This window comes from Centruroides vittatus, unplaced genomic scaffold (assembly GCF_030686945.1).
Source record: "Centruroides vittatus isolate TY-2023 unplaced genomic scaffold, ASM3068694v2 scaffold_435, whole genome shotgun sequence".
NCBI lineage: Eukaryota > Metazoa > Arthropoda > Arachnida > Scorpiones > Buthidae > Centruroides > Centruroides vittatus.
The window spans coordinates 295,670-311,739 of NW_027122708.1; the positions used below are offsets into that span (position 1 = coordinate 295,670).

General features: G+C 35.9%; 1 protein-coding gene across 1 annotated transcript in view; it reads right to left on the bottom strand.

Annotated features, from left to right (window-relative positions):
- Positions 1–16,070, bottom strand: part of LOC136989031 (collagen alpha-2(IV) chain-like) — a 126,350-nt gene that overhangs the window by 11,974 nt on the left and 98,306 nt on the right. Inside the window, exons 31-34 of the mRNA XM_067287074.1 lie at positions 13,031–13,210; positions 12,499–12,552; positions 11,403–11,719; positions 1,242–1,386 (exon numbers count right to left, since the gene is read on the bottom strand). Of these exons, the coding sequence (XP_067143175.1) occupies positions 1,242–1,386; positions 11,403–11,719; positions 12,499–12,552; positions 13,031–13,210 (696 nt within the window). The remainder of the gene's footprint in view (positions 1–1,241; positions 1,387–11,402; positions 11,720–12,498; positions 12,553–13,030; positions 13,211–16,070) is intronic.

The following is a 16,070-nucleotide window of genomic DNA, read 5'->3' on the forward strand; positions in this document are numbered from 1 at the left end:
GGATGGGCCGCGTTTTCGGAAGAAAAACAGAAAGGGGGAGGGAGATCGCGCATGCTCAAGGGAAGAAGAAGGACTTTTTTGGAAGAAAGAATGGAGAGTAGACGTGTAGACGATAGAGTCGCGAGATTGTTTTTTTTTGTGTGTGTTGTTTCTTTTGTTTTAAGTGTCTGTTATAGTGAAGGGACAGAGTAGTGATTGGAAGGACTAAAATAAACTTTAAGTTCCTTGCATTGGAGTCATAGAGTGTGTGATTTATTTCATTGAAGTTTCTTTTTGTTTTGTTCCTGCACGGGGAATACTCTAAAGATCGAGTACTTCCCCACAAAATTCTATTTTATGACAGTATATAAATATAACTGAATAAGGCACCTGTTTTCTATGGGTGACTTGATTTGAATAAAATTAAAATAAATGGGTTATTAATTTTATAAAAATTCCACCTCTTAATATATACTTAACTTTAGATTTAAGTTTACCCCTTTTTTATTTTAGCACATGTTATACTGTCCTAATGTGTATAAGTGTGGAGCCAAAAGAATTTTTAGCTCCAATTTCCTCTCCTTTTTTCAATTACATTTATATCTTCTCATGAGTCATGTTGGTTTAACTGTCACTATCTCAGGTAATTAAGTTTTATTGTATAAACCATTGTATGCATATCCTAATTTTTTCAATGCATTCTGTAAATTTGTAAACCTGTAATCAATTTTCTGATAATATGTAATAATAGGACTGAAGAGGGGTAAGCCTGAAATGCATATCCGTTCACACCAATAAACCAACCTTTTTCCACTGAAAGTGTTTCCTGTGTGATATGTTCTCAATGGCAACTTTGTGCTAAGAAAATACATATAATAGAGAACAACAAGCAACCAAGATATATGCAATATTTTATGAATTTTTTTAACCCCTGTCAACTGTATGAAATTGTCATAAAACATACCAGTAGGCTCTAGTGGGTTGGGTTCAATTATGAATTTACTTGCAATCAGTATTGATGGGGGTGGTCAAATATCTATAGCATGCAGGTAGCTAACAGTCAAAACTGGCCTGGATAAGAGTGATAACATTGAGTAAACTGAGCAACTGTGCAAAGTTTACTTTAAACTGAAACTTTTTCAGTTTAAAGTAAACTTTCTTCCTCCAATAGACAGTCTGCTTACTATTAGAGGGCACCGTTTATTAGAATAAATAAGATATTTTTTAGAATAATTTTTATAAAAATATAAGTAAAAAGATACCAATTAATCCAATAAGTCCAGCTGTTCCTGGAAATCCTCTTAGACCTTCATCTCCTCTTTCTCCTTTTAGTCCAGCAAGTCCTATAAATCCTGGTTCTCCAGTTTCACCTTTAAAACCTTTTAATCCTGGTGCTCCATTTATACCCTGATTAATTCATAAACAAAAAGTTTAAATGAATATTATCATAAAATTTGTTTTAACAATTAATCATCATAAATTATAATTATCATGAATAAAACCAGTTTCCTACAAAATTAAGAATTTATTACTTAGGAACTTTACAAATAAAAAATAATATAATGTGTGAGGCCTGAGCGATACGCTTTAAAAATATTACAAAAGAGTCAAATCAAGGGATCAGGCTTTGATTCTAAAGCTTGTAAAAACTGGAAGAAAAACCTAAATAAAATTGAGAAATAATAAAATCATTAATTGAGAGAAAAAATTAAGTTTTAAATAACCTTAAAAGGAGATATAGTGCTGAGATTATGTATCAGACTTACAAGAATTTGAAACAAATATGAGCAGGAGTTTCAAGGTGCAATTAATTTCCCATGATCGAATTAAAACACAGTGTTGAATTAAACCTTTGGTAGCCCGAAATAATCTGTTATCTGCCTAGATACAGGAAACCAACCAATCAAAAGCTAGTGGTCTGGGGAAGAGAATCTTTTAAAAACTTGGACTCAAGGACAAAGGGAGACTTTTCCCTGCCTTCCCTTGTGAAGTTAACTGTGCAGACTTTTCTCAGTTTCCAACTGTGAAATCATCTGACCAGACTTTCCTTTGCCTCCTGTTGTGAAGTTATCTGCCTTGTCCTCCTCCCTAATGACACCATCCTGCCTTAGACTTCTGGTTTTAACCATTTGTCACCAGACCTCCCAGCCCCATAGAAGCATCTTAACTGACTTCTCTGGGCCATCAATTTTACAGTCCAGTGCCTACAGTTGACAAGACACACTAGATTGTAAGACTTAGTATAAATAAACGGGTTTTTGTCACTGCAGCTATTTGCCTCACTTTCCTTCACCCCACACTTAAAGTGGGGATCATAAATTCATAGAAAATCACATGAAAAATGTGTAATTGAGACTTCAATAAAGCAAAAGCAAAAGCAAAACCAAATTAAAAAAATGTAGTATTAGTTTACCACTGTAACCACGCTCTACTGCAATACATTTTATATGTTCTAACTCTTGCATAGTGTCTTTGATATTACAGCAATGCATATATGCTCTTTTTATTAGCACCTTAAATGCTGCTACCTTATAAATACAGGAATCATTAGATGCTTATGGTATGAAAGAGGGTGTTGATTAGGTTTGTGGCAGGTACATCTTGGTAAACATGTGGCCATTCTTGAATTGAATGTGGTGGTCGAGGAAGTGGGTCTCAGTGTCACTTTCCTGCTCTAGATTTAATGTATGGCCATACAGATTGTTATTGAATTCCTGTAATATATTGTGTATGTTACTTTTATATCTCCATATGATTGAGATGTCATCGACATAGCATACGTATAGTAGAATATTCAGCTCAATTTTGTTTAAAATTTTGCCTTCTATTGCCCTCACTACCATTTCACATAAGTTGCCTGAAAGGGGGCTATCCATTGGAATGCCTCTGTTTTGCAGATAAGTTTGGTTGTTAAAGGTGAAGACTGATGTCACCCCACCTTTGATACCTCTTTCACACTTCCTGGTCTCAGGGAAGACTGCACATATATGACCAGCTGATCAACAAAACTTGAACACAAAGTATATGACAAATGGGATTGTGTTTTCATAAAGGAAAACAATGGAAAATTATCAATTCAACAAAATTCATACAAAACAAGAAGAAAGACAAAGAGAGAATGATAAAAGAAACATTCCAACAATTTGAAAACATATCAGAATCTATGGCAGAACATCATAATATTTCCATTTTTGGAATGTTTCCTGTTATGCTTAGCAGAATTGCTATACTGCTTGAATATACATGTGTTTGTTACTGAGTGAATTGGCAATGACTTATTCAGTAATGGTTTCCATGTCACACATTATAAGAACATGCAATCTAGCAATCACTGGCCCAATTAAACAAATTCTGATTATTTTTGTAATTTGTTTTTAGTCCTTAACTCTTTTAGCTCTGAAAATTTCATCTTTCTATGTATTTAGAGACAAAATTGTTTTTATCCCTTAGGACTACAAGAGGAATTTGTATAGCAAAACCATTCAAACATATTTCCCTTCAGTCAATTTTATTTTGAACAAATTATGATGATTTTGGAAGATTTTTTTCTCATATTTAAAGAGTTAAGACTTGTCCTGAATAAATGGCTGCCCTGATTAACTGATGCTCCTATCACTGGAATTTCTATATTTTATCTAGTAATATCAAAATTCTAGTTGGAAGTGTTTTAAGAACATTCAAAACAGTACAAAAGCTGAATTCTATAGTATAAAGTGGCCTACTAATTTTTCATCACACAGTTTTTACATTATAGTAATTATTTTATTACATTATTATGATTGATGGGCTGATATATATGATGTTTACTTGTATCCTCCAAAATCATCTTTCTTATTTAAGATATTTATTAAACTTTTCTTGACAATAATAATTTGAAGTAAATAATACAATATAAATTTTAAGTGAATTATATTAACAAATTTTTCAGATAGTATTTTCAGATTAACAGTTATTAGTTCCTACTTAAAATATAAATTAGTATGATAAGATTTTCATAGATTGATAGGCTAGATAACTAATCCAATCAGATATCAAATATCCAGAATACAGAATTTTGTTTAGTTATGAAGCAATTGATTTCATTAATTTAATTTTGAAATTAAAATCATGAATTCTAATTTCAAACTGTTAAAAAATGGTTTCTGACTAAAATGTTAAGAAATATTATTTAATTACATCGTTATTGCTTTATATTCTAAAACATCTCATCAAAAATTAATAATTGATTCCATATGAAAAAATTTTCCAGAAAGAATTCATTACATAGCTTCTATTCATTGTCTAAGACATTTTTTCATAATTCTGTTTATTTAACATAGATAGTATCTATTGGGTTGTTCGGAAAGTAATTTTGTTTTTTTATTACTAGAGAAATTAGATGTATTTTGGCCATCCAATTTTATTTTAAACCACATTTTCATTATATACTTCGACAGCTGACATTTTAAGGCTTATTTGTAAAAAATTTTGTTTGATTCTGTACAATTGTTTTTTTTCAGTGTCCCATCAAATTTGGAAAATCGAAAGCATCATTTTCGGCATATTTTGCTTTTTTATAACTAAAAAACCAAAATGCCGTTCAAACAAGAAAAAAATTGTGGTACATGTTTGGAGAAGATGTGTTGAGAGAAAGACAGTGCCAAAACTGGTTTACAAAATTGCATTCTGGCAATTTTAATATCGAAGATACACCACATTCTGGATGGCCATTTGAAGCCAATGAAAACAAAATAAAGGTACTGATTGAAGCAACCTGCCATATAACAACACGTGAAATCACTAAGAGATTAAATCTGTTAAATTGAACCGTTTATTATTACTTAAAACGAATTGGTTTCATTTCAAAGCTCATTATGGTTCCACATGTTATTATAGATGCTCTCTATGGTGGGATTTTAAAGAAATTTGTTTTTGAGCTTTTACCAGACAATTTAACAATTGATTCGAAAGTGTACTGCCACTGAGTAAACAAATTGAGTAATATCATCAAACAGAAAAGGCCAGAATTGATCAACAAACAAAGTGTAGTGTTTTACCATAATAATGCCAAATTTCACACAAGTTTGGTAACTCGTCAGAAACTGTTATAGCCTTAGATGGGATGTATTATCATGTGGCTGTACGCCTTTATTTATGTATAGCTTTTAGTTTAGTTTATATTCTATTTCTATAAATCTATCCTTCTTTCCAATTTTCTTTGTCCCATTGTCTCGAACTTCCGAGAACTCAGACTTACCCATAGCCCACCAGGAGGTCGGGGAAAACAATAGATGGCGACGAGCCTGGAGGGAAAAGGAACGTTCCACTGGACATTCTTTGGCCGGACACGAACGAGGAAAGACGTGTGGCTGCGAACCTCGAGAGTGAGAAATTGGCGAGCTCTGTGGAATAGAGCTAAAAGGAACAGGTCGAGAAGAGAATCTGATCACTGGAAGAAAACGTTAAGAAACCGTCTTTGTACGAGAGAGCATATGAGCATTATAAGTCAAGACAAGGATCTGCGTCCAACAACAGCCAAGGAATTGGGTACCCATCTATCCTACAATCCTTCTTACTTCCCTTTTTTTCTTCTATCCCTTCCTATTAGTTTAAGTCCGGTTAAAATTCGCGCGCGTTAGTTAAGTAGTATTGTTGGGCGGCATTTGTAATGGGACTGTACTCGGGATTTACGGTTACGATATGAACACCGAGGAACAACGGGAATCCATAAAGAATATGTAACATTTATTTCCAATGCAAAATTAAATTTATTTTAATTGATCAACACGTGCACGTGTTTTTCTTTCGCATCGTACTTTTAACATTGGCGTCCGTGACAGGATTCTTGTCTTGTTAGCCTAACTCGGTGTATAACGGTACTAAAATCAGCTATTAATTAATTGTGTAAATATGGAGGAGAAAGGTACTCCGAACACGAGTTTAGTCAGGGAGAGCCATGGTGAGAACCCTCCTTTGGTGGTTACTGGATTTTTAGGCATGATTCCCACCTTTTCGAACTCTGCTAATGATACGGTGAATGTAGCCCAATTTTTTAGGACAATGGATAATGTGGCCAGGCTAGCTAATTGGGGTGATGAGGTTAAGATTGCCGTGCTACAAGCGAAGCTGAAAGGTGACCCACTGAACACCTTCCTTTGTCTCTTAGAGCAAACTCCGTCACCAACGTTTGAGGAGATAAAGCAAGATTTGATAAAATGCTTTGAGAAGCGTGAAGAAAAAGGGAAAGCCTACTAGATCAATTGTTAAACATTAGGCAGGGTGGAAAGGAGCTGATTAGGGAATACATAGTTAAGACAAAGACTATATTCTCTAGGGCCATCAGAAGTAACCCTAATATCATGTCTTTTAAGGATGATATCATAAAGGAGAGGTTTGTTAGGGGTTTAGATCTGGGCATCCGGAATCACGTGTGTCGGAGGGAACCTGCTACTCTGGAGCAGGCTTTTGAGTATGCTGAGAGGGAAGACAATCTAGAAAGAGAGTGTAGTAATCCTCGGGATCCTAAAACTGTATGTTACAATTTCCAGAGTGAGGTTAAACTTGATTGTGTGAATCAGGAGATGAATTCTGAAGCTATTCATAGGGACGAGGATCAGTTAGCTAGACTAGAGAAGGGGTTGGAGGCTTTGTTCAAGGTTGTGTCCAAGATGGCCAAAAATCAGACTACTAAGGCGGTCGGCAATAACCGAAGGTGTTTCATTTGCAACAGTCCGAACCACCTTGCTTGTAAATGCCCCAACCACAATTGCAGTGATTTAAACTAACAAAGGAACTTTATAATGGTCAGTGTCAAGTTCCTAACCTCATGTTTAAACTGACCGTCCTCTCACATTCTGAAAGGGGTCTCCCGTTGGTCATAGGGAAGTTAATCGACACGAAGATGAGGTTTTTGATTGACACGGGTGCGGAGAAATCATTAATTGATACAGCCTTTGTCAGTGACGCAAACCCGGCCAGGCTTTACCACGCTGTTACTAAAGGGAAAATTACCCATATCAGAGGCATTAACGGTACGATTACTACTTGTAAGGAAATGATGAGAGCATGCATAGACTACAATAATGAGATAATCCCTATTTGCCTATGTTGCATGGAGTTTCCCCCTCAATTAGAGTATCAAGGAATATTAGGTATGGACGTTATCAGACAAATCCCCTCCTTAATCGTTGATGCTTGTGCCTCCATTAAAGATGAGTCGGAACCCTTGGGTCAGGCTGTCCGCCCGTCGATTATGTATTTTGATTGTCTAAGCAGTACCCCAATAGATACCAACCAGACTCTGAGTGGAGAGTTAGATCAGGTGACGCGCATTCTCGAGAAGTACCCTGGCCTGTTTGCAAAAGGGGTTGAGGATTTAAAGGGTACCGATTTATTTATGCACAGTCCCGAAGTCGACACTAGCCGAGTGATTAATGCGCGTCAATATCGTATCCCTAACTGCTACCTCACCGATCTCAAACAGTTAACCGATTCGTACCTAAAGGCAGGCATAATTGAAGAAAGTCATTCTGAGTGGAACTCCTCCATCCACATAGTTAAGAAAGCATCTGGTGAGATCAGAATGACATTAGACCTACGCAGGATAAATGATGTGACCAAGTCTCGGGTGTTCCCGCTGACCAGGGTGGATGAGATCATTAGTACTTTCCATGGTAGCCAGTACTTCTCTGTAATTGATCTTAAGTCTGGATATTTCCAGATCCCATTGGACCCGAAAGTTAGGCATATATTCGCCTTCACCACTCCTTGGTCTAAGTACCAGTTAACACGCATTCCACAAGGGGGAAAGAACAGCGGCCGTTTTTTTCAGTATTGCATGTCCCGTCTCCTCGCCCCATTTATCGGCAGTAAATGTTACGTGTTTCAGGATGACATCATTCTGTTCTCCCCTTCCTTGGAAGAGCATTTGGAGCTCTTGGACCAAGTTGCAAAAATTCTACATGCGGCTAACCTAAAACTCCATCCCACGAAAAGCAAATTTGGAGTTAAGGAGATTAAATATCTTGGTCATGTAATTAGCAGTGAGGGAATCTACCCTGACCCAAGTAACGTGGAGGCAATAAGGGACTGTAAACCCCCTCGTAATGTTAGGGAAGTGCGAGGATTCCTAGGGATGGTGGGGTTTTTTCGCAACTTCATTCCCAATTTTTCTAAACTAGCCTTACCCATGACTGAGTTGACTAAAAAGGGAAAACTTTTCCGTTAGGATGATAAATGCCAAGCTGGGTTTATCGAATTTAAGGAGGTATTATACAACCCCCCCTCCTAGCACATCTGGATTTTTCTTCACCATTTGTCTTATACACCGACGCTTCAGACAGTTGGTTAGGCGCTGTTTTAGGCCAGCAGCGGGATGCTGGAGTGGTCCCACTTGGTTATTTTAGCAGGAAGTTTAGAGGCCCAGAGTTGAGGTACTCTACTATCGAGAAGGAGTGTATGGCCATCATTCTTTCCCTCCGTCATTTCAAATCTTTAGTTCTGGGTCATGAGGTGAAAGTTTATTCGGACCATAAGCCCCTATCATACCTGAGAAGTATGAACAACCACAATGACAGGCTGATGAGGTGGGCATTGGAGTTGTCAAATTATGATGTAACTGTTGCGCACGTTAAAGGTAAACAAAACCCGGTGGCTGATCTTTTATCTTGCCCAACACATCACGAGGAGAGGCTTGAATTGGTCAACCATTATTCTGATGAGGATAACACGGGTTTTTATCAAAAGGTAGTGGCATCACAGATGGGAGACGAATTCTTAAAGAAACTAAAACAAGATAACTAGGACCCATCAGAATTCACAGGGAGATATCGCCGAGGGGGGAATTCAACTGGAGTATCAGTTGGAAGAGGATATTCTGGTCCATGTGAAGCTGGGATGATATAAGTTATATAAGTGGAAGCGAATCTGTGTAGGTCAAGGGATGGGTTACGAGGTCGAAAGAGAATTCCATGAGTCCGGTCTGGGAGGGCATCTTGGCGTGGATAAAACATGTAGTGCCGTGGATCGGCATTATCATGTACGGAATTTGCAGTCGATCGCAAGATCCATGGTGAGAAATTGCAAAACGTGCCAGAGATTTAATATGCATCGGGGGAAAGAGCCTTTTCAAGAAACGGAAGTGGCAAGCTTCCCGTTTCAGAAAATTGCAGTCGATATTGTCGGCCCTCTCACGATGACGCCCAGCGGGAATTGTTATATCCTGTCTATAATAGATGTGTTCACCAGGTATTCCGAAGCTGTTCCCATAAGTGCTCAGACAGCGAAAATCGTAGCTGATGCGATATTCGAATGCGTGATATGCCGACATGGTTGTCCTGAGGCAATCATCACCGATCGGGGAGCTAACTTTACCTCCGCCACCTTCCAGGACTTATGCGATACGCTCCGTGTTAAGCATAAGGTAACTACGGCCTATCGTCCGTGCGCAAACTCAGTATGTGAGCGCTTTAACAAATCCATATGTAATATCATAGCTCGAATATCCCGGGGCAACAATGGGAGGTGGGATGAATTCCTAGCTCAAGCGGTGTTCGCATATAACAACGCTACCATGCCTCTACGGGTAAATCCCCCGCCTTCCTCCTTTTCGGCTTCGACCCTCGGTTGCCCCAGGTTTTCCCTACTGGCACACAATTCAATCCCAGCATTTCCGATTACCGTAGGGAGTTAATAGAGAGGTTAACTGTGGTTCGTAACCGGGCTTATTCCCGGAGTCGACAGTGCAATTTAAAAAATAGAGAAAGGTGTAATGTGCAAAGGAAGGGGTGCGAGTTCCATGTAGGTGAAAGGGTATGGGTATTAGGTAAACACAAAGGCAGAAAGTTTGGTAAATTTTCTCCTAAGTATTCAGGCCCTTTTCGCATCAATAAGATATTAGGCCCTGTAACCGCAGAATTGGATGAAGGCAATGAAGGGAAGAAGCTGATAGTACATTTTGACCGACTGAAACCGTATTTCTCACATACCGTTTATCGAGGGCAAAGGACCGCCCGACCCAGAGATAACCGTCACTCTGATCCCACTGATGATGATGACGGAGAGGATGAGGTCGTGCATCAATACCAAAGACAACAGGTGCCCAGGGAAAATATACCCATGGGATTTCAAGGACGCGGTGCGCACTCGGAAGATGCCCATGATTTGAATGAGGAACACCAGGATGTTCCCAGAAGTGATGATCGGTACAATCTTAGGAAGAAGAGAGTTGATTATTACAAACTCCATCACGGACTTTGAGCCTTTCCGATGGGGGCGTATGTGGCTGTACGCCTTTATTTATGTATAGTTTTGTGGCTGTACGCCTTTATTTATGTATAGCTTTTAGTTTAGTTTATATTCTATTTCTATAAATCTATCCTTCTTTCCAATTTTCTTTGTCCCATTGTCTCGAACTTCCGAGAACTCAGACTTACCCATAGCCCACCAGGAGGTCGGGGAAAACAATAGATGGCGACGAGCCTGGAGGGAAAAGGAACGTTCCACTGGACATTCTTTGGCCGGACACGAACGAGGAAAGACGTGTGGCTGCGAACCTCGAGAGTGAGAAATTGGCAAGCTCTGTGGAATAGGGCTAAAAGGAACAGATCGAGAAGAGAATCCGATCACTAAAAGAAGACGTTAAGAAACCGTCTTTGTACGAGAGAGCATACGAGCATTATAAGTCGAGACAAGGATCTGCGTCCAACAACAGCCAAGGAATTGGGTACCCATCTATCCTACAATCCTTCTTACTTCCCTTTTTTTCTTCTATCCCTTCCTATTAGTTTAAGTCCGGTTAAAATTCGCGCGCGTTAGTTAAGTAGTATTGTTGGGCGGCATTTGTAACGGGACTGTACTCGGGATGTACGGTTATGATACGAACACTGAGGAACAACGGGAATCCATAAAGAATTTGTAACATTTATTTCCAACGCGAAATTAAATTTATTTTAATTGATCAACATGTGTACGTGTTTTTCTTTCGCGTCGTACTTTTAACAATCACACCAACCATATTCGCCAGATTGGGCACACTCAGATTATTACTTGTTCCGGTCTATACAAATTTTTTAACTGTAAGACATTTACTTGAAATGACAATGTCAAAAATCACTTGGATCAGATTTTTGTAAACAACGATCAAAATTTTTATGAACGTGAAATCATGCTACTACCAGAAACAATGACAAGACATAAATAAATATTTATTGAATTATATTGACCAAAATGGTCAATATATAATTCAATAAAATATTTATTTATTATAAGAATATTGCGTTTATTTTTCTATGGAAAAAACGAAATTACTTTCTGAACAACCCAATAATATATTACATTGTTAATTTTTCAAGCAATATTTTAATTCTTAATTTTTCAATCAATATTTTAATTCTTAATTTTAAATATTTTTATGAATTTCAAATTATATTTTAAAAAATACAAACCGGTAAGCCATCCAAACCTGGAAATCCAGGTATTGAAAGTCCAGGAAAACCAATATCACCTTGTTCTCCTTTATTTCCAGGATACCCAGGATATCCTTTTTCCCCTTTAATACCAGATACACCATCAAAGCCTGGAAGACCAGGTGCACCAGTATTTCCTCTTTCTCCTTTATATCCTGGAATGCTAAAACCTGGAATTCCTTTTTGTCCATTTGGTCCTGGTAAACCAGGAACACCTGCTTCTCCTTTTCTTCCAGGTCTTCCTGGTAGTCCATCCCTTCCAGGTATACCAAAATCACCACGCTCTGCCTTAGTTGCTATAAATTTTAAAAAACAAAACAAAAAATACTGCAATAAACTTTTCTTTTTCAATTCAAGTTTGGAATAAAAACAAGTGCTCATATCAGTTAATTTTATTTATAGCTTAAATATTTTCAGAATATGAATAATGTAGTTGATAACAGATTTTTAAAACAGTACATTTAAAAATTAAATAGTAAGTTTGAATCATCTATCTATAGAAACTTATCAGAATAATTTTTAAATTAACACTAAAAAATAAAGCTATTTTTCTTTTTGCCTTTTTCTGAAACCATGCCTTTTTTTTATATCTTAGGCACTGATACATGTCTCGGGCATGCGCCTGAAATGCATATCAGAGTCTAAGATATTGCAGAGTAGAGTGATGTAAAAAAGCCCAGTGTCTATCTGTACACCTAGTTGTATGGTAAAGATTAACAAAAACCATTTTTATTACATTACAATATTAGTTGTCAGTTATTTTGTATTTGCAAAATTTGAAAAAAAAAAAAAACACACAATATCATCTCATGTATGTTAAAGTGACAATCTTTTTCAAGTTGAGAACTTATAATTGTGAAAAGAAGATTCTTAACTATATCATGGGTATATCAGTCATACATTATAAATTCAGATAATAAAATATTCGTTTTTAACTTTAAAACTTAATACTTTGAAATATAAAAGTTTTGCCTATATGAGTACGTTTTAAATATAATTTTGATGTTTTATATCATTATATTTAACTTGCAAACCATTTATTTTTTTTATCAAAGTAAAAACAAAGTTTAATTACCTGATATTCCTGGTAAACCTTTAATTCCTGGTAGTCCCCTAAGTCCTGGTAAACCTATACATTTGTAAAGTTTAACACATGAATCAAGTAAAGTAGATGTATAAAATTAAAAATTTTTAATTTTTAAACATTTGTTGAATGCATATCTAAATAAATTATTTTTTAGGATTATTTAGGAAATTGGAGTTAAATTGGATAATTAAATCATTTGGCATTTAATAATAAATAAAAGCAAAGCAAGTAAATCTAAATTATTGTAAATTACTGCATTATAATTATAATTTTATAATCTAAAAATTTTCTTGACTGATTAACTCAATCATTATTGTGATCATTTACTTGTAATTGTACATAAACATACTACTGATCCTAATCATTCTACATGTTTTATTGTAACAGACTTCTAATGCTTCTTCTTATAATGCTATTAATTTTAAGAAGTCAGTTTATTACTTGATAAAATGTTTTTTGAGATTATTATATTTCATTGACAGATCCAAAATGGATTTTAATTGTTAATTCAAAAATTTACCTTTTAATCCATCTTGACCAGGAAATCCATCCTGTCCTGGAATACCAGGTGCACCAATTTCTCCTTTAAGCCCAGGCAAACCTGTAAAGCCATCACTTCCTTTCTCACCTGGAGGACCAATAAATCCTCTCACTCCAGGTTCACCCCGTTCTCCTTTATTAACCTCTGATGATGGTAAGCCTGTTTTAAAATACATTATAAAATTTGAGTTATTAAAGATATCTATTTTATAACAGCAACAATTTTTGAATATTTCATATAAAAATAAAGTAAGCTATTTATAAGCATATTTTACATACAGTACTGATATTTCATTTTTTTTCCTAATTATGAATTTCTAATGTATTGATGTTTTATTTTACATACCATAATAAAATATCAATATCACAAAAGTTGCATTTATTATTACTATTGTTGCTAATAAAAAATTATAATTATAATATATTTTATAAGATCAGATCATAAATGCAGGAGACTACAGAAAGCACACAGCATTTACTGATGACACCTGCAGGAAATGCCACATTGTGCACAAGACTATACAATAGGCTGCAAAATTTGAACACAACAGACTACTTACATTGATATTGTGTCGTTCTTGTATTTTGTAGGAATATTTTTATTTTATTGTTTATTCTCTTGTCATTTTTGTTTTTATTTTATCTATTTCTGTACACGCGATGTTTTAAAATTGTAAAATATTATTATTATTATTATTATTTTTTTTTTTTATCGTATATATGTTATGGCAGCACGTGTTGGCGGTAGGCACGCTATATAAAGTGAGAGGGGCTGGCAACGTCCCATTCTGGTTCCTGGTGTTTGAGGAAAGAACAATTTTTTTGGAGTGCTGTGTGCATAGGGGTGAACAAGTGTTCCTTATCTTTGTGTGTAGAAGTTCCTGGTTTTGGTAATCCGTTTCCATCCGAGGGAGAAATCGGAAGTACGATATAATATTTAGACAAGTGAATCGGTTGCTGGTTTATAACCTCACGGAGCAATTAGTTTTTTTTATTTGAACCGATTGGATTGGTTTAACTCTTTGTCTTCTCACCGAAGGACCTTTGTTTTGTGAACTGCCTTGTGCTACGTATGTGCCAACTTTGTAGATACGTTGATATTGTATATAAATTTTTTGTACATAAAGTTAGTTCTAAGTGTATTTCTCGTTCGTCTCCATTCTTTTGTGGTAATCGAACACCCACACCTGCGATCTTCAACCACAAGGATCTTCGCAAGTCCACAATATCTCATTAAAAAATACTGATGGAACCAGGTTGAAAGTAAAACTCAGCAAAAATATCTAAATAAAGAAAACTTTCCAAAATTCTGGAACCAGATTTGACAGTAAGACTCAACATGTAAATAAAGTGAGCATTACACAAGATTACAACTTCAGGAAGTTTTGGATGAAGCAATGTCACTATGATAATAAATCAGGAAAACAAGCAATGTCACAAAAGGATCAAGCTTTACTTTGTGCCTTAAAGTTCCTTCACTAATATTGCACAAAGATGCTCTAATGTTTAGCCAAATTATTATAGCTGTGTGGTGACTGAATAATTGTAACCTTAACATCGCATCTGAAAATCCAGGTGGCACTGGCGTGAGGATATAAAAACACGTGCATGCCATCCACCATTATCTTTTTCCCTCTTCCCGACTATTCTCTGAACGACGAGTGGGTGTATTGTACCTACACATGATCTTGTAATCGATTGACCTTTACTTGACGAGTGTAAAAAAAAATTTTTGTATATGGATGTAAATAAATTTACATGGTGAGATATATGGCTTCAGGTATTATATATTCTCAACAAACACTATAATTAAGTGGTAGGTCAAAACACCACAAGCTGCAACGACTCTGAGGAACAAAGTAAAACTTGAAGCCTGTTTTGTGATGATGCTTGTTTTCACTGAGCGTTACTTTTCAATCTGGTTCCACCAGTTTTTTTACAGGATTTCAAGTATTTTTCAGTCATCAATAACATCATAAACTTCATAATAGAATAGTTTTCATGATAATTCAATATTTACCTGACAGTCATGTGATAGCTTGCAGTATGTCGTATCACATGATAACTGATTGACTAATGATATGCCAAAATTTAAAAAATATGGGATATTATTTTATAAATACTCTATTTTTAAATTATTAGGCTTGTGTTAATTAATAGATCAAAAGTAATCACAAGATGTGAAGTCACATGATAATTATCTTGTGTCTTAGGCCTAATGAATTCCTCCAGCCGTGACGGAATGACTGGCAAGTTATGTCTCCAAGGAAACAGAAAAAGGGATTGATGGGAAAGAGGTTTTTCAAAAAGGTGGTGTGTGTGAAGTGTGGATTGGGAGTGAGGAAACCGTTACCAAATAGTTGAGCAAGAGGAAGTGAAAAATTATCATAGTGGATTATAGAACAAAGGTGCAATGGGAGACTTTAATATTGGAACAAAGATATCTGATAAATTTTCAAGTCTGTAAAGAAAGAGGGTGGTGAGGGTTCAAATTTGAAATCTTTGTCTCTACTGTGTAAATCTCTAACAAAGAAGGACTCTTAAGATTATTGTCGGGATTCTAATGTACTACGCGAGAAACTCTTGACGTGCTATACGTCCTTCGGGATAAAATTGTTGTTCTGTTTCATTTTGCCTTGTTGCCTTTGTCTTGTTTCACCTGAGAGCAGTGGATCAACTCCCACAAAAGTAGAAATTAACAATTTTTTTTTTTGCTTTCAATTTGTTCTATCTCCAATATCACAATCTAAAATTACATGATAATTGTATTTACATGTGACAGTTACTCAATAGTTTGCATTCAAATTTTCTTGTGGACCATCAATGGTCCACGAACCACCGGTTACCAACCGTTGCCCTAGAGTATGGTACATTGACAAAATAAAACAGCATTTGACTTCCTATGCACATATGTGGCTGTACGCCATATTTTTGTACATGTATTTTAGATTTAATTAGTTTTAATAATTTTCTCTCCTTCTTAACCCTTCTTTCTAACTTCCTTTGTCCATTGTTCTGGC